At 26.9% G+C, this 25,328-nt stretch overlaps 2 protein-coding genes across 5 annotated transcripts; one reads left to right on the forward strand and one right to left on the reverse strand.

The window, feature by feature from the left end:
- Positions 1-2,930: 2,930 nt before the first annotated feature.
- Positions 2,931-14,318, reverse strand: LOC107450943 (protein dpy-30 homolog). The gene is made up of 4 exons (XM_043046619.3): positions 14,143-14,318; positions 10,366-10,436; positions 5,809-5,957; positions 2,931-3,276 (listed from the first exon to the last, which is right to left on the reverse strand). The coding sequence occupies exons 1-4, from the start codon at positions 14,150-14,152 to the stop codon at positions 3,180-3,182; spliced, it is 327 nt and encodes a 108-aa protein (XP_042902553.1). The 5' UTR covers positions 14,153-14,318; the 3' UTR covers positions 2,931-3,179.
- A 73-nt stretch (positions 14,319-14,391) lies between these two features.
- Positions 14,392-20,497, forward strand: LOC122270179 (uncharacterized). Of its 4 annotated transcripts, none has more exons than XM_043046620.3 (4): positions 14,392-14,531; positions 16,636-16,689; positions 18,416-18,544; positions 19,729-20,497. In XM_043046620.3, the coding sequence occupies exons 2-4, from the start codon at positions 16,648-16,650 to the stop codon at positions 19,843-19,845; spliced, it is 288 nt and encodes a 95-aa protein (XP_042902554.1). In that variant the 5' UTR covers positions 14,392-14,531; positions 16,636-16,647; the 3' UTR covers positions 19,846-20,497. The 4 variants fall into 4 exon arrangements, with proteins under 4 accessions (XP_042902554.1, XP_042902555.1, XP_042902556.1 ...); XM_043046621.3 differs by having other exon boundaries at positions 14,429-14,824; XM_043046622.3 differs by having other exon boundaries at positions 14,429-14,531; positions 16,644-16,689.
- The last annotated feature ends 4,831 nt before the right edge of the window (positions 20,498-25,328 follow it).

Raw genomic sequence — 25,328 nt, forward strand, 5'->3', positions numbered from 1 at the left:
GCCAATGAAAAAGCAGCAAAATATAAAAAAAATTTTTTTTTTCAATAACAATATTGAAAAAATTACGAAAAGAATATGCATTTGTAAAAAATATTTATAATTATAGTTCAAACTTTTCAATTCAAAACACAAAGCCAAAATTTAAGAATTATGTTTCGCTGTTAAGTATCCTCTACATTTATAAAAGTGAAAATCATAATTTAGTTCATTTTATTCATTCTCAGCAAATACATAAACCAAGAACTAGTTTATAATATTTCATTCTTTGCATTAAATATGTACAAAATAACAAGTATTTTGTTTTGTTTGTTAGTATATACACAGCTGCTGTTGAACTATATTCTTTACATTAAGTCAGGGTTTTGCAATAATTAGCTTTTGGGCCATTCTCCACTGTAAACACTCTAAACCTCAATTTTTATCTTACTTGTACACATTTTTAATTTATTCAATAATAAAGTACATAGGTTAAATCTTAAAAAATGAGATACAATAATAGTTATATTTAAATTTTTATTATGGAATCAATTCTTAAAATTTAGCATTGTACTTTTTAAGTTTTCTTGTTATAATCAACATATTTACATTTATTTCCTTTGCTGAAAAAATATTATAGCATTTCAATTTTCTTCTTTTTTTCCCATATATCTATATAATGCTCTTATTTAAAAATAAATTAAAATTTAAAAATCATATTAAAATTATGTAAAAAATAAAAATTTATTAGAGCAAAAATTGGTTGTCCCGTGCATAACACAAAAACATGATAATTTTTATTTTTCTCATTTATTTTTAGGGCAAAACAGAAACTGCTTCAATTTTACTTTCTTTCTCTTAGTACTGACTTATATTACAAAGGAAGTTCCTCTAAGTTTAATATTAGATAAAAAAAATTAGCACTTGTTTTCATGTCCCGTGCATAACTTAGATTTCTCTAAAAATCGGGAAAATCAAAAACTCCAAGAGCATTTATAACTGTAGGTGGCTGAGTAACTTTAACAACTTCCTCATGTTGTAAAACACTTTATCTTCTCGTTTAGGCCATTTCCAATGTTTTCCAGGCTTTACCATGGCAGAAACTTCAATATCATTTCCCAGCACTTGCATAACTTCTCCAGCATATAAACTATTATCATATTTCACAACAACCCAATTTCCTCCAATACTTTTTGTGGTGTTAATTGCCCTGGTATTAAGATTTCTTTTTATTGGTGCTACAGCATTTTTATAAAATTTTAAACCAGAAGGCGAAATGTAATTCCATGCATTTTAGAAATTCCTGGTATTACTCTTGCGTTGGCCCACACATTATTATCTCTGTTTATATCTTTATCTAAAAATAGCATCACTGTAATAGGTGGCATAGCTTTTTTTACAACATTTGCAAAATCTTCCGCAGACTGCACAATTGGAACTGTCTTAACTGCCTAAAACTGTCCTAAACTGTTTTAAAGTGTCCAAAACCTTAAACATTGGTAAAAGATAAAAATTCTATATGTGAAACTATTAAACACATAATAATTACATACATTAATAAATATTTTATATTTTTTATACAATTTACTTTAACTTATTAAAGGAAAATAATATAATAGGAAAAGATCAATAACTTTTGAAGCTGCACAATTCATTGAATAACAAAAGTGAGTAACTTATCCTTTAAATATGCTTTTAGTACTGATAAGTTATGTTTTTGCATAAAGATAAATAATGCAATATTTAAAGTAATAATAAATTTTTTTAACAAAACAAAAACTTGTCTTCATTTTGTTCCTTGTTCAAAAATTAACCTTTTATTTTTCACATTATTTTTTTAAAATTTTAATATAATTTGATCCATAGAGTTTTGGACAGGACAGTTTAAACCGTTGATTAATCCTTTCTTTTTAAACCTTGCCAACTCTGATGCTTCATTCAGATATGTCACCAAATAATATTTTCTTAATTTAATTTTCTCACCATTCTTCCAAACTGTAACTTCATCTTTCATTCCTGGTACTGTAAAAAAAAATATCTGGACGGAAAAAAAATTATCGTACTAAATTAGGTGACTCTTCATCACTAATAGTATTTTTCTGATTAGTTTTTTTCTGACATGTTTAAGCCAAAATTTGTTGCAATTACAGAAACTACTGTTTTTTTTTTTGGTTGGAGATTTAGGTAAAGATTTTCTCATTGCTTTTCCGACAGCTTGATAAATCTTGTAGGCATTTTCAATTTGGCTTCTTGATGGTGTATTATTCCTAAACTCTGTTTTCTTTCTTTAGCGATACAGTTGTAATTATCCTTTATAATGATTTATAAAGCTTCTAATTCAGATCACCAAACTAAATTCAAAGTATGAATTAGTGTTGCCACTTCAAAATATACATAATTAAATCAAGTGTATGCTTCCGTGTGTAATGAATTGCAGACATGTCCCGTGCATAACATTAGGTATGTCCCGTGCATAACACAAATAAAATAAATTTAGAATTTTATCAAATAATGTATTTAGAAAACATCCAGCATAATTTAATAGAAGTAATATTTATCAGCTAAGAAAAAAATACAATGACGATATACAAGTTTTAAATTCACAGAGTTTATGAAAAATAGAAGTCAGGGTAGAAATTAATCTTTTTTCTGAGTCCCGTGCATAACGACTATATTAAATCCCTTTTCAAGTATTTAAACTTTAATTTTTTATTTGTTTTCTATGCAGTCTTTAAGAAACAGACTTGTTTTGAATTGAGTTGTAAAAAAAAAATTAATTATCCCATTATTTTACTATTTTTATAAACTTCAAAGGCCTGCAAATGTCCCGTGCATAACAGGAGAATGGCCCTTTTAAGGTTCTATAACCAAAAAGAATTGGGAACCACTGCCTTAAGGTTATGAGTTCTAAATGTTTACAAGGAGAGAAAACATTTCCCGAGAAACAAAAAAGAGCCAATTTGGATGAATGTTTATTGAAAACATGTATGGAACTTAGTATAACCACCAGTAAGTAAATAAAAACAAAATTTGAAACATAAATAAACTAACATAGATGGTGAAATTAAATAGTAAAAGACTTCACAGGCACTGAGGCTTGCGTCTTTTTTCTTTAATATGAAAAATGAAAAAAAAAATCAAACTACAAATGAAACTGCAATGATAAAACTTTAATCTGATTTTATAAATCAGAAGCAGGAAATTCAGCTTGATGTACCTTCAGGTAACTCAATCGTCTGTGAATATTGTGCTTTATTTCTAATCAAAAAGTCAGCTAAGAACTGAATTGGATCAGCAGGCCTAAAAAAGAAAAACAATTTATATCATTTGTAACTACGAAAAAAATGTTTACCAAGAGAGCTATGGATAAATTGTTAAATCATCAAGAATACTAAAAAATTAAACATGATAAATGTTTTACATTAGAATCAGGGATTATATTGAGTTAGAATCATAGTTCTGCAAAAATTCAGAATTTTTAAGGACATATCACAGAAAATATTGTAACAGCTTTATTCTTCACAAAATTAAATACAATTGTTATTGTTAACTTAATACAGTAAAACTTCTGAACAATGGTCCCTTGTAACACTATATTTATGTAACCAGGGTTAAGAGGTCCCCGCTATGCAGAATAGTTTCCAGGGGTCTGTCTAGGTTTTTCTGACAGGTACCTATTTTGTGAAAATTTAGACGTAATTTGTGAAAAATTAAAAATTATATTAACAAATCAACACAAAAATATGAATTTATCGTTTCTTAAGGGATACAAAAATGAAATTTTAAGAAAAAGTATTTTGTGAAACTACCGTTTTTCCTAAAATTGAATTTGTGAAACTACCGTTTTTCCTAAAGTTGAATTTGTGAAGGTACCGATAAACGGTAGTAAAATCGGCCTGGATAGACCCCTGGTTTCATAATTTAATTAATGATAATTATTTTGAAATATAGACTTCATTGATTAGTGATTTTTAAACAGCTATATAGTGAAGCTAATTTAAATGAGGTTATTCCGTTTTTAGTATTATCTAAATTTTTCATTTTTCCCTCTACGTAAAGGATTTTTGCTTGCGATAACTCAAATTTTGATTATTCATTTAGTTCTCATTAGGGTTGTATTGGATATTCGGAGTTATAACAAAGATGTACGTTACTAATTTAAGGTAACAAAAACGTTGTGTTTACAGAAACAAAACGAAACAAAAAAAAATTTAAAATTGAATATGTAATATTTTTTTGATTAAAATATTAAGGGGGATATTCCTGCAATTTGCTGGGGAAGGGACGCACAAATTATTTTCTTTATCGCATTTTGCAAATTATCATTACATTAAAAAAATAAATAAATATCATGAAATCTGTAGCAGTAATTGACAAAAAACAGATCGATGATAAAATCACGCGAATTGGACTCTTTTTGAAGGTTACTCAAATGCAAGTTACATTATGTAATAACAAATAAAAAATGTCAGGTTTTAAAAGCTAAGTGGAAGTAAAGAAATATGATAGAATCATTGCTGTAAAAAGTAAATGATCAAATGCGCAATTCAATTTTCACATAGCGCCTAAAAATATATCGGGATATGTAAAAGCGATGTGAAAATCAATGTCAATAACGGCCGAAACTACAATAAAAATGGATGCGCGATATCGGCATAGATTAAGCGATTCAAATTTTACATGTAAATTTCTGCAGAAAAGTAAACTAAAACTTTTTACTTCCCTCAAAAAAAAAAAACCCTTCTGCAAGAACTCTGTAACGTTCTGCGACAATGTAGCCGCAATTTCCCTACATTTTAACTAGTAACATAGGCCCCAACATTAAACCTATATTTCAGAACTATCTTTTTCTATTTCTCTTTTGACTTTTTTATTAACTTGATTTTTCTATCATCGTACTTATTACAACAATATTTTTTAATGAGACCACCCTTGAAAGTTGCACCTTATTGGTATCTGTAGTAGGCAGGACAGAACTGCAAAATTATGATTGATTTCTGTATGAATGTTTAAAAATTACAACAAAACAAGATTGCTGTGATTTTTACAGACCATCCTTGAAAGATACAGCTTATTTGCAGTAGGAGGAATTAAACTGTCATATCTTTGATTGACTATTGCATGCCCGCTTGAAAATTGTTAACAATGACTTGAATGTGATGACTGATGGAAGAAAACACGATCAGTCAAAATTACTGGACAAGAGATTAAAAAAAATAGGAAAAAATAAACTGACCAAGAAACACCATATTACAAATTTTATGCTAGCGACAAGTAGCTATTGTTCAGAAATCGCTGCTCGGAATCATTTAACCACATTTTCCTTATATATATATATTTTTTTTTCTTCTAACATATACCATGTAATTTATGTTAATTGTGTTATTTACTTTTTAGATATTGCTAATAAAAATAAGCTAGAATGTCATATTTCTTAACATAACAATGACTTTAAAATAACATTCAGAAAATATTCCATACATCTTAAAAAGTGAGACTAATTTCAGAATGAAATACTGTTTGTTACAATTTCACATTCAACTGATTAGTTTAAAAAGTAGATATGTACACATGGTAATACAATAGGTATTCTTACTTTGTCTGTTACAAAACATTTTTGAAACAGTTGTGGAAGACAGGGATTTACAAAAGCACTGATGTGAAACTTCAAATAAGATTACACCTATAGCACATACTGTGAGAATCCATAACCAAACCTCAATTTCAAGCTAAAATGACACTTACCTCCTTCTTACTACAAATTATATTACAAATATTGCAATGAAATATATAGCAAACAAACTCGAAACTGATTTAAAGTTTTCAACCAACCTGTCCCTTGCAAGAGCAGAGAGGGCTTGAAGTAAAATAGGCACAACCGTTGCATCCAAATAAGGTCGAGTAGGCATAACATTATAATCTACTCTGGGCTTTTTAGATGCAGTTTCACCCGATATATCTTTTTCCACAGCATTTGCTTTCTGCAAAGAATATAGGCGTCTTAAAAAAAAACTTTTTTAAATGAGAGAATAAAAACTTTAGTTATAAACATGTTGAAAACAATAATTTTAATCAATAAATTTAAGTATATGCAACACTTATGGCTTTAAAAGTGAAATAAAAAAATATTTTTTTAACTAGTCCTTAGACACATTAAAATTTACCCCTCATAAAAGTGCCATTTTCTCACAGTGAAGAAGACGGAATGAGAATATAAGCATCATTAGCTATTGAAGTTCATTTCCATTAATAAAATTAAAATACCTATACGAATATAATAGAAAATATAATAGAAGTTCTGCCAAATTACTGAAATTTGTTTTATTTCTTTGTAAGCTTGTTCTATAACTTAAATTGAAAATCATAAGAAAACAAACAATTATAGGTGAATATTAAAAAAAAAAAAAAAAAGGTATTTACTTAAAAATTAAAAATCACTTAAAAAATTTACTAATATACCCCCTTTTTCAATCTTTTTTGTTGCCCAGCACCACAGTAAAGACATGTATTATTTACATATTACACATTGGGTGCAAGCAACGCAGACGGGCTTTCGATTTGGCAGTTTTTAATCATTACTATTTCTGATACAGGCTGTAGATGCTGTATTCAATAACTTCAAATCTTACTGTAGGTTCAAAGTGAAATGATATCTGTTAGGACTCTTATCTATGTACGCCTAGTGCAAGACTAATAAAAATAAAAACAGTTTACATTTAAGTTTGCAAAATATGTAGTTTGTTCTTTAAAAATTTAAACAAGCATAATTCATTTATTCTAACACAGAGCTCATTCTAGGCAGGGTAAACAGGGTGCAGCACCCTGCTGCCCTTTTAGTCAAAAGAATTCACCCTGTTGCCCCTGAAGTAAATTAGTGCCCTGATGTAATAGACAGGGTTAGTCCTACGTCATCAATGACGTCACTAGCTCTCCCCGTTCCAAACAAAGTTTCGAACGGAGCAAACAATATGGCGTTTCTCATGTAGTTAAAAGTGGGTCAACTAAATCTTTGAATTTATTAATATAGAGTCGAATTTAACCACTGAAAGGGCAAGAAAAAGTGTTGCATATATTAATATTACGTTAATCTCTTTTTATGATATTAATTGGAGTAGCTTATTAATTGTAAATGATTATGAAAACTTTTTGTATGTATGATTGGGAGAATTAGAATTTAATATTTACCATATAAATTGTAGTTATAATCTGGAAATCGGAAATTTGTGAATCTTATTATTTGAAAAATGTTATTTCTAATTTATGTTTAATTTTTCTTAAAATATGTATATTATATTAAATAAATTTTTTTTTATAATATTGAGACAACTTATTAATTGTAAATAATAATGAAAATTTAAAAACAAATTAAAAAGTTATGTAAGGAGCATGAATAAAGTCAGATAAGTTAGTGAAAATTATAAAGCATTTAAGATACACGTTTTTAAAATAGTAAATTTACCAATAAATTTGAGCTAAAATGATAGGAAGTAAAAAAAAAAAATATTATGTAAACAAGATCTTAACACAGACGTTGACAGATCTTAAAACATATTTACAACCAAATTATGAAATAAATTTGGATGACTTGAATATTACGTTCACTGTAACAAATAAAATATTACTATGAAGGTAATTTAAAAAATTTTGATTTAGACTGTTAAATGCAAATTTTATTCTCTAAAAAGTGATAACAGTAACATTTGCCAAATATAAAAGCTGTACAACTAAATATGTATACAAGCATTAAAGAGTTAAGTTTCTAAATTAAAAAATTTTTTAAAAATTTGAATTATATTTATTTGAAATGCTTGCGAAATTAATATTATTATATAAGTAAAATTTAAACACCTATGTGAATACATAGATTAATAAATATGAATGTTAAATAAAAGTTTATGTATGGGATAAGTATATTTTAAAGAATTCTAAAAAAATTCATGTTGCACTTTCTTATCGAATAAAATAGGAATCTGAGATTTTAAGATAAATTCATATATAACACCTACAGTGTTTTCATCATAGAAAAAAAATGGGTGAGAATTTCTTTCTCAAAAACAGGGTGAGATTTCAGAAAGTTAAGTGAGATTTCCAAAAACTTAAAAAACACAAATAGAGTTGGAAAATAAAATCATTTCTTTTATTATAATACAATTTTAACGTCTTCTATTTTTTAAAGCATTGAATATTCTTGCTGCATCATCATAGAAGATTTTGCCTTTACTAGGTATTTGTCCATCTTACATTAGTGCATAAAAAATTTGAACGTCTTACATGAAAAAACCTTACCTACGGTAAACACGTGGTTGCAGAGAAATGTGTTCTGAAAGGGGTTCCGTGGTTCGGTTGTGTTTTGTTGTTCGAAAAGGTTCTGAACAATACTGGTAAATAGGGAAGCTAGATAACGGAGCAATATATAGAGAATATAATGAGAGATCCAGGAAGAAAAGTGAAACGGATTTTATTCTAAATAGCGTAATTCGAAGCTTCTTCCAAAATGCGAGAAATTCGCGAATTTTGAAATTGATTTATAGAATGCGGGAATTTCTCGCAGTAATAATTTTTTAATGCGAGAAAAGAAAAAAATATGTGAGATTCTCGCGTTCTCGCGCTGTAGTGAAAACACTGACCTACAAAAATTGTTCCTCTCGCATTTTAAAATGAAAATTAAAAAAAATTTTAAAATAATTTAGCTATTCTATATATTAAAATTCTGGAAACTAAACATAGTATTGACCCTTTTAACATAACACTACACCTCACTATCATAACACTACACATTAACATAGCACTACACTAGTAACGTTAAGAATAATCTAATATTAATTATCTAATAATAAGGTATCTTAATTTTCTCAAAACATTAATGTATAAAATTATTGTTAAAAACTATTTAATGATGATGTTGACAAATATAACAAGAAAAAATCTAAAGTCAAAATAAATCTCAGTTTAAACTAAAACTCTGTGCACATTTAACAATAAGTTAGTAACATAATTTATTCCTATTTAGTAGTTAAAAACTAAAGCTAATGAGAATTAGCAGCAAAGCAATAATCAGAAAATCTTAAGCAAACAAAGTTTACAATAACTACAAATTTAATCATCAGACTTAATTAAATAAACAGACATTAGTATTGATAAATACAATCTAATTATAGATTAAAAATTACAAAACGTTTTTAAAAACAATGCTTGCCTATCCATAACTAAAGAAAAAAATTAGATGTAGATAAAGAATATGTAACAAATTCTAAATAAAATAAGACATTATTATAAACATGAAACAAGAGTTAAAAATATTGACGCTTAAATTTTTATACATCAAAATTAAAGATAACTTGACCATTTTGAAACTTTTTTTATAGCATTTAATGCACTTAACTCGTAAAACCTACTGATACCCCGTATAAAGAAAACTACATAAATTAGGAATAAGTCTCTTAAAAGCGCTAAATAATTTTATTTATGTCAATAAACAACTAAAAATCTTGCCGTCTTAAATTAACATAGGAAATGCCATTTAAATGGATCGTTCAACAGAATGTTTGGAACGGAGATTGGAAGGACGCGTCGTTTGACGTCATGAAATACGTCATCACTGTCCCTGTCTATAGACTCCATACCCTTTCTTTCCTGAACCCTTCTTTACTTTTTCCCCCAACCCTTCTTTACTTTTCCCCCAAACTCTACAATGGATTTCATGAACTGTTATTTTTAACTCTTTTTATTTAGTTTGTCATTGCTGTTAATACATAGATTTATATGGGAAAGGAAAAATAGCCATCATAACCCATTGTTGCACTTGTCTTTGAAAGTTTGCAGTTACTTCCACTATCATTAAATCATAATTATTATTAATCATTTTAATTATTTAATCATAACTACAGACACTTAAAAACATACATTTATTATTTTATTAATATATGCATGCATTTTAAATAAATTACTAAGCTAATTAGCTCATTAACTCGATATATGTTAATTTATTAATGAAAATAAGTAATTAATGATTGCTTTGCTACTCTCAGTTACGTTAAAAAAAAATTCTTTTACTGATTGACAATGCTTTTTAATAGAACGTGAAATTATTGCCTTTTTAGAATAATAATGCCCTTTTTTTAAACTTTTGCACTCTGCCCTTTTTTCTGCCTAGAATGAGCTCTGTCTAACATAGAAAAATAATTTTTAAGCACATGCAAAAATAAAATAAGAAAATAAATATTTTTGAACAAAAAATTTTTTTTTTTAAATTTTTTTTATTCACTGAATATTAATTTAGCTCTAAAAACAATTATATTGGATTTATAATTCCATGATATCTTATTAAATAACATTTGTTTAAGAAACCTGAAAAGGGAAAAATTGGTACGCATCTATATTAAATCTGACCTTTTGAGAATCATCTGTAACTGCTTCTTTAGAAACTGTTTCTGTTTGGCCACTTGTGTTTTCTTGCTCAGCTAAAATAAATATTAATAAAGTAATTAAAATTTTTGATCTATATAAATAAAGGTTTTAATTAGTCACTCTTAAAAATAGACAAATACTCTAAAAAATGCATTACATGGGAATTTTAGTTTAAAAAAAAAAAGAACAAGAATTTAGCTAAAGCTTATTCTATTAACAACTTTGCTATTTATTCAAAACAGAGGACAATGACGTGAAATCAGAATGAACATAAAATATTAAAACATTCGTTTTGAGAAATTTTAAAATATAACAAATTGTTTAATTTTAAATTTTATTAAACAAAATTAAATCAGATTTTTTTATATAATATAAAACCCCCATTTGCATTTATGTATGGAACTCTTGCATTTTTCAATAAATTTGACTCTTTCCTCCTGTCACAAAATATACCTTACCAAACCAGCTAGTTTTTACTATATGTCTTTTTATATTAAATAAAAATTTACGAACAGTTCCGAAACACACAAGTAAATAAATATTTTCCAAAAATTATAAATATTATAAAAAAGAAAAAAATATATTTCATCTGCTGGGATTAAATAATGTCATGTCAAACTTCTTGTTACAAACTACCACAATTAGGTACAATGTGCAAAGAAAAAAAAAAGCCTGACCTACCCATTTTTAAACGTATAGAAAAGAATGTACAATAAGAAATAAAGACCAACATGCTCTTCTGCCACACTATTAAACAAAAATGAGCTAATAGTTGTAGGTTGCTGTGAGTTGGAGGGTTAAAACAAAAAGTTTTAAAATCATGTTATAGGTGACTAAAAGAGCAAATAGTATTATTTGCATTTTCAGTAAAATTTTTTTTTTCATTTTCATTCCCTCGAATGATGCATCTTAGATCTACATCCAAATAAATATTGGAAAATTTCAGTTTTTTTTATCTTTAATTTGGCAAGGGTAGCACACATTTCATTCTTTGAACTGAGAATGAGCGTCCGACTAAGGACCAACGTCATCTTTTGGTAGCAAGAATGGATCCGGGCACAAAAATGGTTGGGATCTCTTAATGGCTAGAGGGGTGACTCCAAATATGTTAATAAGTGCAGACGAATTTTAAGTTACGAAATCAGACAAAAAAGCACTTTCTCTGAATAGACATACACTTTTTTCGACGGATTCAGATTTTTGACCCCCAAAATATAGGCGGTAGCTGGGATCAAGGAAATTTTATGGTAAATAGAAATTACTGGCTGATACTTTCTGAATGCTGATACTTCATTACTGGCTGAATGCTGATACTTTCTATCGTAATTTGCATATTTTTTATTTACAGTGAATATATTGAAACTGTATTTTTGTCTCATATGAAAGGGTAAAATGAAACAATATGTATATCATAAAATATGCAGCACATTTCAAATACACTACATAGAGAATAAAAAACATCAAAATTTAAATGTTAATTTTTTTTTATTCTATTTGTCACAAGGTTATTTAGAACTTTAGCCCACCATTTCAATAAACACTTTTGAAACATTTCTTTTAGCAAGAGTTTTGAAATGAAACTAGCACGTATTTACGTCATATGACAAAAGAAATCAATAAATTTTCGTTCAAATAAAAAGACATAAGTACAGCGCACAAGAAATAAAAACGGGCCTACATGAATAACTTTTGATCTAATGATCAGGTCTTTAAATCTAGGACTCAATACTAATGATTTAAAGGGGTAACCATAAATATGCTAATTCATTAATGCAGAGGATATTTTAAGTTACGAAATCAGATCTAAATGCCCTTCCAAAGTAGGGAGTAGCCGTCCTCTGTAAAGTCTATTTACATCTATTCTACATGTATTTTTTTTAGCTTACTTGTATTTCATTAGGTTTTTCTTATGCTTAGTGACTTTTAAATGCTACACAGCACACATTTTCCAGTGAGGAGTTTTTTTTTTTCTTTGGTAAGGGAGGGCAGAAAATGTCAAATCTTTTGTAAATGTCAAAAACTTAAATGAATTTTAATTATCTTAGTAGTAAAACATTTAACATAAATATCTAACTTTTTCTCTTGACTTAAATCAAAATTATAGAGCAATATATATTTTTACTTACATTTTCATATAGCTATTTTTACACAAAACTTGTTAAAACTTATAAAATAGATACAATGTATATTTTTAAATAACAATACACTACAGTCTCATTTTTGTTATGAAATTGAAAAAAAAAAAGCATGAAAATACAATTTTTATGCATATTAAAAGGCTAAATCACAAATTTAAAAGCATTTAATAAAAGGTCGGATAAAAAAAAAAATGAATTAAAAAAATAATTAATTTAAGTAATTCATATTTCACTGTTTAAAGTTTCCTTCTGAATACATACAAGAGAGTTTGTAAGTTTAATACCCTACAAAATGGCATTAAAATACATTGTTAATATATCAATTTTAAAACCTTTTTTTTAAAAAAAAGAAATTAATATCTTTAGTTAACATTGAATGCATCATAAATTGAACATTTTGGAAGGCAATCAATAAAAATACTTAGGAAAGAAATTTATTCTAGTTTATGCAATCTTTCTAAAAATTAAAAACAAAAGATAATAATCTTGAATATTAAACTAAGAATAATTATCTAACTTTGAAATGTTTATAATGTGTAAAAAAGTTTCATATGTTAGATGAAATGATTCACCTATTATTTCTACAGTCGTAACTTTTTTTTGTGGTTTTATTTAACAAGTTTATAAACAGAAATGTTATATTTCTTTCTTTAAAAAGAATTGTTGAAGTTTCTTTTTTTTTATTTCTTGTCCAGTAAAGTGCGGCGTGCTCTCTGCTTTTGCTTATAGCACTGCATTTCGATAGGTAAGGCTTAATTTAGCCTAACAAGATTTATTTGAGCTCTGAGGCTCTTCATCAAATTCCTTTTTCTAAATACCCTTTTTGCATGTAGGATCCCACTTCTTTCTACTGAACGGACTGAGATGCTCTCGCGAACCCCTTATTAACCCCCCTCCCCACAAGCAAAAATCTATTTAAAAAAAAAAAAAAATTGCTAATTTCAAATGCATCTGGCAATTGTAGTTGGCTCATCTTATCACAAAAAGGAAACATCACGATTTATGTAATGCCATCTTCACCCAATAAATAATTTGTTATCTAGTACACATTTATTTAGGGATTTATCCATTTCATTTCATCACTATTAATGCTTAATTTACAGTGGTATTTTGTTTACAGTGTTTTAACTATAATATTCCATTAGTTACTTTAATTTAGAATTTTATTCCCAGAACAGAAAATATAACTCTTGGCATAAATATAACAGTTTAAATCAATTTGCTATATAGGAAGAAAGAACATATCTTCAATTAACGGAGTTCTCTTGTGATACTTCAAAAATATAGCTGTGATAACTACCCTAAATTTTTCTGAAGTTTATTCGAAATGCCCAATCAGTGTTGAAATGGAACAGTTCACTGGGAATGTGACTACTTTATTGACTTTCCAATTTAAACAATGTATTAAAAAAAAACTTAACGTCGATAACAGATTTAAAAAAAAAGTAGCATTTAACATGGCATCACTAATCAGTATGCATAAGTTTTAAAGTATAATTGAAAGAAAAATAATTGATCAATCAAATAAAAAATTTGTAATTTTATAATTTGTTATACGTAGCACTACATGGATGAAAACTTCTATCCATAACAAAAGACAGCCAACTAAAGAATAATATACCTTCTTCCATGGCTTTATTATTTGCGATGTTAATAAATTATAATAATTTAGCTTTTAAAATCTTTAATAAAAGTTAGTTTTGCCGCTAATTCAAGCAACGGAAGAAAATTCTGAAAATTTTCGAAACGCCGATGGATGGCAAAGAAAAGTCGATGTTGCCAACTTCTGAAGTCTCAACAATAAAAGTGAAATTTTTTGCGTATAAATAAAATACATGCAAGCTAGGAAAGGAGCCTTAAAAATCGAAGCGTGAGATATGCATGAGCATTTAGGATTTATGTTGATGAGTAAACAAAAATTAGAAGCAGAAAAGCAATTATCCTTTTTTTTGTCTTAAATTTTAAATTAATGAAATTGTTCTACCTTAAATATTACTTACATTGATATAGGTCTATAAGAATTTTTATTCCATATTTTATGACTGCTTTTCTCATTTTCATTCATTGTAAATTTTGTAACGACAATATTTACTTCTAGCAGTTTTCTGCTATCAATGTTCCAAGTGTCTTATAATTTAATGTTAAAATGATTCTATATTTATTGTTTGTATATTTTTAAAAAAATTAAGTACTATGGGGACATTTTCAAATTGCATTGTTAAATAATTTTCAGTATTATCTATTCATTTTAACTGAGTTCTGATCGTTAATGCGGAAATAATTTTGAAAAAATTCTTATTGAAGTAATTCAATGTTTAATATATATATATATTTTAAACAAAACATGAATTTTATTAATCAACCCTGATAAAATGCTTCAATGTTTCGCCGGCTATAATCCTAATCACACCTCTGGCTAGTTCTCTCTAGTAGTGTAGTTTTCTGCACCTAAAACTCTTTATGAAGTTATGTTTAAAATATGCTGAAATCAATTTCATTCTTGATAGGGTTTGCCAGACCTGGTATACTTTTTTATATTGGGCCTGCTTGAAAAAAACTTATCTTTATACCCAGAGCTCATTCTAGGCAGGAAAAAGGGCAGGGTGCAAAAGTTTAAAAAAAGGGCATTATTATTCTAAAAAGGCAATAATTTCGTCCTATAGGCTTTACACGTTCTATTAAAAAACATTATCAATTGGTAAAAGAATTTTTTTTTTTTACTTTACAAAAAGTAGCAAAGCAATTGTATTAATTACTAATTTTTATTAATAAATTAACATATCTATCGAATTAATGAGCTAAGTACAAGTAATTTATTTAAAATGCGTGCATATATTGATAAAATAATAAATGTATGTTTTTAGGTGTTTGTAGTTACGATTTAATAATTAAAATGATTAATAATAATTATGATTTAATGATAATGGAAGTAACTGCAAACTTTCAAAGAAAAGTGCAACAAGGGGGTTTCATGGCTATCTTTCCTTTCCCTTATAAATCTATGTATTGACAGCAATGACAAACTAAATAAAAAAGAGTTAAAAATAACAAAAGTTTAAGAAATCTACTGTAGAGTTTGGGGAAAAAAATAAAGAATGGTTGAGGAAAGAAAGGGTATGGAGTCTATTACATCAGGGCACTAATTTACTTCAGGGGCAACAGGGTGGATTATTTTGATTAAAAGGGCAACAGGGTGCTGCGCCCTGTTTACCCTGCCTAGAATGAGCTCTGTTTATACCTACTAAGTGGGGTATTTTTTTTTTTTTTTTGCACTATCATTTCTGATCAATTTTTTTTTTTTACAATTATCAAACTTAAATTGTCTTTTGAAATTACCAACTTAATGCTTTATAAATTTAACTTATTAACTATTTAACTTATTTATTTATGAAGGAAAACATAAATCAATTACGTAAGTGAAATTTAGTTGAAATTAACTAAATAAAAGCAAAGAAATAATGTACATGATTAAAAATTTTTCTAAAATATTACATATTACTTACTCTATCGATCAAAACGTGTGCAATATGCATACACATACCACTTATTGCATACAATTTATTTAGATTAGGTCGCAGAGTATGTCTAAATGCGCGATCAAGGTTCAAGAGAAATTGTGGCAGCCCTAAGAAAACTTTTGTCTAATTAAATGAAAAAATTGCTACAAAATTTTTAATTGTAAAAGCTGTGTTCCTTTACAAATTATAAGTGCATTTAAAATATTACTATTTCAATATAATTTGATTTATATTTTAACTCAATGAGTAACTTAACTCAATTGGTACAATTCAAGAATTTTTCAAAATCAAATAATTTTATTTTCTTAGTAAAATTATTTTTTTTTTAAAAAAATGGACTTTCTAAAAATATTTTAAAAATGTTATTGTAATAATAATGAAAAAAAAAAAACTGTTCTAGAGAAATATGAGGACCTGAGAGTTTTCTGCACTTATAGCTTTGTTACAATACATAAACGGATATATATTATATCTATCCAACATTTCAAAATAAATATATTTTTAGGCAACAAATGAGGAATATATTTTGTTAATAGTTTTTAGTTTTGTCTTGCTCTCTTTCTGTTAAATGATTTGATTTTTTTTCCTCTTTACAGTATTGTAGCAAAATGACATCTTTGGTTGGAGATCATTGGAAGCTAATTCAAAGGGTACGTCAAAATATTTTATTAATAACTAGATATCTTAACGTAAGATTGATTGATTTATTATTTTTTTATTTTAATTGGCTGTTTAAATTACAAAAAGTATTTAAAATAGCTTAGCTGAAAATTGTTATATTTTTTAAAAAGAAAAATGTGGAAATTAATATAACAGAACGAAATAATCGTAATATATTGGAAATAATCGTAAAGTATTGGCATGTAACTGTGTGGTGTTATGTGCTTATTTATTTTATTTTTTAGACATAGTGTAACAATCAATATTAATTAATATTGATTGTTGGTAATTTTAGTTTTATTTGGCAGTTTCAATTGGTACTAATAGGTGCCAATATTAAAATATGCCTAAAAGATATATCTGATAAACTAATAAAAATCTTATTTATAGGAAGCACTTGATATTTCTCTGAATAGCTATTTTTTTTTAAAAAACCTCTTTTCTTAAGAGGAAACTGAACAGCTAGAAAAGTCTGAATGGGAAAATATTTATTGTACTTTTAGTCATCTCGATTTAGTTTTCATAGTTTAAATGATTGTTCTAAGCGGCATTGATGATGAAATGATTATTCTTCAAAGGGTACTCTTAAGTGGCAATTAAAAACTTGTAAAACAAAAAATAGTCTTTTACTGAGAACTGGAGATTATACAACACATGATATTTTAAGTAATCAATAGATTTTTCTGATAAAATGATGCCAATAAAATTCTACAATCATTATATTCAAAGAGATAATTTAGTATTTATTTTTGTTTGTTTTAAACATGAAAAATATTTCTGATTTTGTGTCATTCATGTTAACAGAATACGTAAACTTCATCAAAATTGGTTTTTACCAGTTTAAGTAGAAGAAAAAAAAAGTAAATTTAGCAGAAATATAGAGCAATAACAAAATATAATTACTTCACATTACAAAAAATATTAATAAATAATCAAGTTGAATAACACTCAGAAAAACTAGATTTATTTGTTACATTGTCTAACACTTATAAAATCATACTCACCTTCAAAGTTTTACTCAATTTTCAAACTAAATTTTATAATGAATAAAAATGTGCACATCAAGGCTCAAAATTATATTACTTGACGCATAAAATTTTTTCATTTTTACATGCATGGCTGGGCATTTAAGTATTTAATCATAATTACTATTTAAGTGTCTTCTCAGAATTTCATTAGATGTAAAACAAGGATTGCTTAGTTCTTTTTCCTTTCTTCCTCATGCTTATTTTTGTTAAAAAAAAAGTTTAACATGATCACTGTGCATAAAAAAAAGTAATAAAAAGTTAAAAAATTGAAATGCGAAAGCAAGTGAAAATGATATCCTTTTTATGACTCATATTTAACATTTGGTTGAAATCTTTGATGGAATTTCACTATGTCAGGTAATTTTTTTTTTATAAATGTTCAATTTGTTCCTTCTTAAACTTCCTATTTTAAATGATTAGTTACATTTATCTGTTTTATTAATAAGCCTTTGAAAAAGATGTTTGGGCAGATATTAGTTTTATTTGAGCATGTATTTTCTTGATTAGCATGCCTGGTAGGGCATATAGAAATTATATGATATTTTGTGCCCTATTACATAAATATTTTAACATTTCCCATGTGTTCTAGACTATTGAGATTTTTTATTATTAGTAGTCATTTTTATCCAGTCATTATTATTCAAATTTGCTTTACAGTCGTAATAATTTGATTTTATCTTATTTCTAGTTGGCTTTGTTAGCATATGTCCATAGAGGAGAAGATTCAAAAGATCTCTATAAAGCTGTGATTGCTGCTAAGGTTCTGAAAGGGTTTTATGATGATATTGTTCATAATGATCATATAGAAAAAGCAAGAGTAAGATTCTTTATTTGTTTCTCCCATTTGTGAGCTAAGTATTTATACTTTGTTTTTTCCTTGCACCTGCACTAAATTTGCATAAATACAATGCATTTCTATTATAGTGAGAAATGGTAGAAATACATCAAATCTGTTTCCTTAAAAATGTCAAAATTGTTCTTTGCATGGATGTATTTTGTGAGGTATGTTTGTACTGTATTATTATTTTTTCTTTTGTGATTTTTGTTTTATTATAGTTTTTCTTATTAACAAATTAATTTTCCTTTAGTGCATTTAAGATTGTATTCTTCATTTTTATTTTAAAATACTTGTATATTCTTGTATATTCTTTATAAGGCTATATTTTACTTCAATACTAAGGCACTCCTTCCAAGCTTGTTTTGTTGTCTGTTTAATTACTTTCTTTCCTTGCATCTGTGTTTGATATTTCTTATTTTGTTGCTGTAAAAATCAATAATGAAATTGCTTTATTCTGCATATTGTTGAATATTTCATTAAAACAATATTACTAATGTTTCATTATTGCTGAATTTTCTGACCTATTCTTCTATTAGTCATAAATTAGTCTTTGTGAAAATTTAAAAAATTTGCTGCAAATTATGATAGTTTTTAATTTGGTACATTTAATCACATGATGTAGCATTAAAACAAAAATATTGCGAGTTAGTAAATTTATTGCACACAAAGAGCTGAAAAGTCTTCTTAATTTTATTTCACCTCCTTTTCTCTTTTTTTTCCATTCTCATGCCTGCTTCTCATGTTTAAAAAATTTATATTTCTCTTCAAATTTAAGGGAATGAAGAATTTTACATGATTAAGATTAGTGGGAAAATTTTAAAGAGCCGAAATTTCATTGGATTTGCGCTTTAAATTTCAAAGATCATGTATAATGTCGATAATGGGGATAACCTGTGGCCACAAGTGGCCTTGGCCATGCATAAAAGAGACGTTTTGAATTTAAATGAAATGCAGTTTTTTAGATATCAGTATTTCCCTCCTTAATTTAAGAAGTTTTCTTTAAAAAGTGTTTTAACTTAATTAAAAACTTTTAACCCTTGGAAATATTAGAATGTCTAACCTATGTACACTTGCTTATATAGGAAATACATTTATTATTTAATGTTTCATCAGAAAAATTTATAATAAAAAAAAAATTATACTAATTTATAAACTCATTCTAGGAAGAAGCAATTTTGGCTATAAGTCAGTATGTCAAAGAACATCCTAGAGCTTCAGAACGAGAGTTGCAACGAGAAGTTGAAAAGCAGATAGCTATATTTGTAGACAAAATTAAATAAATTTTGTTTGCTTAACTGTGCTGTATATTTAAAATATAAATAATTTTTAATTTTAAACCAAGTTTTTGGTAGTTATTGATTGTTTAATCAGATTTATAACATAAGGCTATTTATTCAGGATGCTAATTAAGCCCTTCTGAATTTTTTCCCCCATGAAAAATGGACTTATAACTAAAGATCTAAATAAAAATGAATACCTCAAAATTGAAGTTTAATATTTGCTTAGATAGATGTAGAGTTTTAATTTGTATTTCATTAACTTTTTTTGTAATCAATCATATCACTTTACATAATCTAAAATGTATGTTATTTGATCAAAAGTAGTTTGATAAGTTTACAATTATGAACTTTTTTTTAATAATATTTGTCTAGATATCATCAAAATGTTGATATTAAACTGAAATTTTTAAATAGCTATGTTTGAAAATTCTTGTTAATTTTAGATACATACTTACAATGATTTTATATATTTTTATGCATATTTTAATTTGATATTTGTATTTACATATAATCTGAAGGGGCCATAAGTTTTGAATAGCTTTCTTTTTATTTATTTTCCAAAAAGAAAAGTTTTGCTTGATTAGTTATGGATGCATTAAGTTTTAATTTTGTAAAGTTTTACACTGGAAATAATAATAAAAATGTTTTGGCACCTATTTTTTTCTTCTTTATTACATTTTGATTTTTAACCTGTATTCTATTTCATCATTTAATATTACTCTGTCATTGCTTTTTTTTTTGTAAAAATTACTCAATAATATGGACTTATACTTTTATGCCTCATTTTATACAATAATATGTAATGTATTTTAAATATACAGATATTAAACCTATCAATAGTTCTTTTGAGTATCAATAATGAAAATTTTCATTTCTAAGTCTTCATATTTTTAAAAAATGAAGACATTAATATTTTTTTATCTGGCAAATTATTTTGAAATCTTTTCTCCGAGTTCTGAAATATACCATCTTATCAAACATATCAGTCTAAATAATAATTATTATTCTGACTTATCAGGGTTGAGAAAAAATCTTTTTTTTTTCTGCATGAAAACCTTATATCATGCTTTTTTTTTCTTTTTTTGTGGTTATTTGAAACAAAGGACCAAATATTAAGCCCAAAATTAAGAGTATCTAAACCAATCAAAAGTATTTTATATAAACCTTTTTAGCTATTAATTGTTTTCAATAAGCTATTAAAAAATATTCATTCTTTTTTCATAAATATGCTAACATCATAAAAAATAATGATATTTGAATAATAGGCCTTGAGAGATGACCTATCACCTTTTAGCCCTTCTACCTATCACCTTTTACATCTATGTGGACTCACGAGATTGTATGAGCATACATTGTGCCAGATTCGGAGGAAATTGTATATCTCGTGTGTTCAATTCTGTTGTATTTTAGAGAGACTTCCGATTTCAGGCTATTACTCCCACTTACAGAAAATCTCTTGAGGTTTTGCTGTTCATGGGTCCCAATGTTTTCATGTCTTGATAATTTCATTGCTTGAATAGTGCAATCATTCATGCTAAAGGCCAGAATAGCCTGGTTGGTAGGGCACTGGGCCCATTTCCAAGAGTTCGTGGGTTCGATCCCCACTGGCCAAAGACTCTTCGTGTAGTAAATGGTGACTGATGCACGTTAAATATGTTGAGTCGCAAAGTCCTCCATGTTCCCATAATAAATCAATACCTCTGGGGGTACTGATCCAGGAGTTTCCTTGTCTTCGGGATTGGTTCAAAATCACAAGGCTACAGAGTTGAACATTGGTAGTCATAAACCCGAAATTGGGTCGGCTGTTCAATGACGGATATATATATAAAAAAAAATCATTCATGTTACCAAAAAGGTCAAGGACGTTCTAGTTCTGTTCTACTCAGGGTTGGGGTTTTTGCCGTCAAAAACTGGTTTTTGACATGACAGTGGTAAAAACCGTCAAAAACCTACTGTTTTCTTTATTTATGGCGTATAGCGAACAATATATTATTTTTTACATAATTGCCTTTATAAATGAATGTTGTAAATGATTGCTATTGATTTTGCAAGTATATACATGTATTCTTATCGAAGGATATACAATATACTTCAATATACTTATTGAAAATAGTGATACTTACTTATATCATTATAGCTTGATTTGCAAAGGATTCAAAATTTTGCACTTCTTAATTGTTAGAAATAAACAAACAAAAAAGCTTGGAACTATTAATAAATTCAAGAACTAAAAAGAAGAATTTAAAATTTGGCATTTCTTAAATATTAGAAATAAGCTAAACAAAACTTGTAACTACTAGAAAACTCTAAGTCAAGAATTACTGCTATTTTGTCAAGTTAAAAACTTTTATTCAGTTGAAAAAGCACATTAAACTAAACCTAATTACATCTTCAGTAGTCGGGGTCACTGTGCCGAAGCATATGATAGCAAGTGACTAATTTTGCGCATTTTTCATTGCCCAGTCGATTTCTGAGTTTAGTATGGACGAGTCCTTCAACATTGCAGTTGCAAGGTATCTCTAAAAGGGTTTCCTAGGCTTTTTCATGTCTCATTTCTGTGTAAAATATTGAAAGCAAAATTGATAAAAAAAAGTTTATTTTATGAGGCTTTCTTTTTATGTGTACAAGTGTTTCTCAAAGCAAGATTTTATGAATGAAAGTAATCAATCTTGACATTCTTCAGTAATGTAATATGCCAAACAAAATGATGCTAGGAAATGTTGAAAATTTCTTTTAGTATCCTAATATTTTACTTCAAATAATATGTTTTGATATAATCATATTGGGAAAATGCAAGAATCTGTTCTTAAATATCTTTTAACAACTTTTTTCTAATTTTATTGCCTAAAAATGAATTAATTTTAAATTATAAGCAGTTAAACTCAAATAAAAATAGTTTTACCAAAACTATAGGTTTTTGACATGACGGTAAAAACCGTCATGTGTCAAAAACTTGCCAACCCTGGTTCTACTTATAGTTCAGTACCACAATCCTTGATATTGACTTAGAGATTGTTCACTAACTTAATATTTTTATGTGGTTCAAGAGCAGTCAACATTCACAGAGCTTCACGCTTCAAAATTTTTGAGTTTCTTTCATTAATTTGATTTAATAAATATAAGAATTAAAATTTTATAATCGCGAGAACTTGTATCCAAAGAGCGTCAAATAATTGTATAAAGTATTTTATGGTAGTTTTATTGATTTACTATCAAAAGGTTTGGTGCTACTGAGTTAATGATAAAAACTCACTAATTTTTTTTGTGAAGATTTTAAAAAAGTTAGGGGATCTTCATTTTTTTACTACTAAGCAAATGCAGTCAGAAACCTTTTGTGGTTCATATTTCTCATTTCTATAAAAAAAAAAAAATCCCTTTATCATTTGATTTAAAAGCATTTGACATTGCATTAAAAATACATTTCAGATTTGTTAAATATAATGAAGGGACCATATTGTCATTTACTTAAGGCTACATTACTTTGTTTACTTTTCAAAATTATCGAAACTATTTTTTAATCATTTTATTAAAGGAGAAGTGAATCAAATTATAATTTTTAATAAAAATTTCATAGGGGTCCATTCAGCAATTTACATTTTTGATTTGAATTTATTTAGTTTTTTTTTTATTTTGATTTATTCTCTTCCTATCTTAATTAATTCAGCATGATTAATTAATCTTAGAAATGTTTTTATTGAGTATACATTTTCGAAATAATATTTATTTAAATCCAAATAATACTAACTTTAAAGTAACTTAGTTTGTAACTTTAAAGTAAAATTATTTTTCTTTACACGATTGAATAAAGTAGTTATTTTAAAGAACAGAAGGAACATATTTAAAATTATGCATGAAGTTTTTATGGTGGCTAAAAAATTCAATAGAGTACTTAGCCCAAAACTATTTTATTATGATCATGCAAAGTCTCTGAAAATATTTTCGCAGTTTGTAAATTGTATGTAATGAAGAAATTTCAACAATAGGAATACGAAAAATTTTAGTGATTATTAATCTAGATATTTTTTTTCTTACAAAAAAGCTCTTAAAAAGTATTTTTTGTGTTTTAAAAGTGCTTATTTTTTTTGTTGAACAATGTGCCTGTACATCTTGTAGTACATTCTAAAGAGAATATTCTTCTAAACATTTAATGGGTGCCGGCTGGTCTGGAACTAAAGATGACTTGTGCACAATGCTAACGACATTGCAAAAATTGTCTCATTGGTCACAAACCCTGTGGCAGAATGTTCTTGCAGAAAAGAGTTTTCATTTCGGAATCAAAAAGTTTGGTTTTCTTATCAGCAGAATTTTTAAAACGATTTTTTTGAATTATGTTTGTTTTTCTTTACTGCAAAATTATTTTCAAAATATGCCTTTCTCGCATGACAGAGGGGGTTTAGTAGCTTGAATTTCACATAGATATTAGAAAAAGTAATTCCAAAATCACGAAAATTTAAAAATAGTTTGCCCTAGAAATATTTTATAAAATACTTCTTCATTTTAATAAAATATTACTCAGTGGGTATTTTGATAAATATTTAGATTTATAGTGATAAATAAATAAATCATTTCTGCAGTATATTTGTCCTTCCATTTTTTTTTTATTTGATTGAAATAAAATCAATTCAATGTTTTCAACTTGACATTTGCATGTGAAAATGTTAAATAACATATTTAAGTCTTCCCTTTATCGCTCACAGTTCACCCGATTCCATTGCTAATGTATGCAGTGTTTTGATCATTTATGGGCAATTATTGCTACGAATTTTCATTTGGTTTTTCAAATTCCCGATGTCTTTCATTGCTAAATAATTATTATTGATATTCTTATGATTTATCTATTAAAAAAAATGCTGATGCCTTTATTACAATACATAAATTTAATTAATTTACCTCTAAAATGGCGATTCCACTGTTTTACCTTTTTCGGCAAATATTGCTAATGATTTCCATGTAGGTTTTCTCATTTGATATCATTTCGACTCATGAAATTTGTATTGCGTATTTAAATACCTTATCACTTTTTGATGAGCTCAATTCAAGCTGATGTCATTGTGGATTTATGTGGCGTTGTGATTGTTTTTTGACAGTTAGCGATATTAATTTATTCATGGTTTTTAAAGATCCTGATATATTTTACATAATATGAGGAATTCAAATCACACATAAGAGTATTTACTTTTTAACACAATGATCCTATCGTTTTTTCGACAGTTATTCCCATTGATTTACAGAAAGTTCTTAAAATGTTTTTAATACGATATTATTTATTACAACAAACTGATTTTTAAATGAAACACTCCTTTGAGTAAACCCTTTTTGAAGATTGATTCACGTGATTTCGTTGTCAATCTTTTTTCAGTAGTTACTTCCTAAGATTTCATCCAGTTTTAATGTGGTGATTATTTAAAAAATTAAAATTAGTGTAAATAGTATTAGTATTACAAATAAATTAAAAAATTACTATTGAAAATTAGTGTACAGGA

This window comes from Parasteatoda tepidariorum, chromosome 7 (genome assembly GCF_982258835.1).
Source record: "Parasteatoda tepidariorum strain Cologne lab strain chromosome 7, Ptep-v5.0, whole genome shotgun sequence".
Lineage (NCBI taxonomy): Eukaryota > Metazoa > Arthropoda > Arachnida > Araneae > Theridiidae > Parasteatoda > Parasteatoda tepidariorum.

Bases quoted from the DNA above. Each gene is read 5' to 3' on its own strand.
- LOC122270179 (XM_043046620.3), top strand. From the start codon at position 16,648: ATGACATCTTTGGTTGGAGATCATTGGAAGCTAATTCAAAGG. The intron at 16,690-18,415 runs GTACGTCAAAAT...TCTTATTTCTAG, and splicing joins ATTGGAAGCTAATTCAAAGG to TTGGCTTTGTTAGCATATGT. The intron at 18,545-19,728 runs GTAAGATTCTTT...AACTCATTCTAG, and splicing joins ATCATATAGAAAAAGCAAGA to GAAGAAGCAATTTTGGCTAT.
- LOC107450943 (XM_043046619.3), bottom strand. The intron at 5,958-10,365 runs GTCAGATTTAAT...TATTCTTTGCAG, and splicing joins TTACAGATGATTCTCAAAAG to AAAGCAAATGCTGTGGAAAA. The intron at 3,277-5,808 runs GTTGGTTGAAAA...TTTCTTTTTTAG, and splicing joins TCTGCTCTTGCAAGGGACAG to GCCTGCTGATCCAATTCAGT.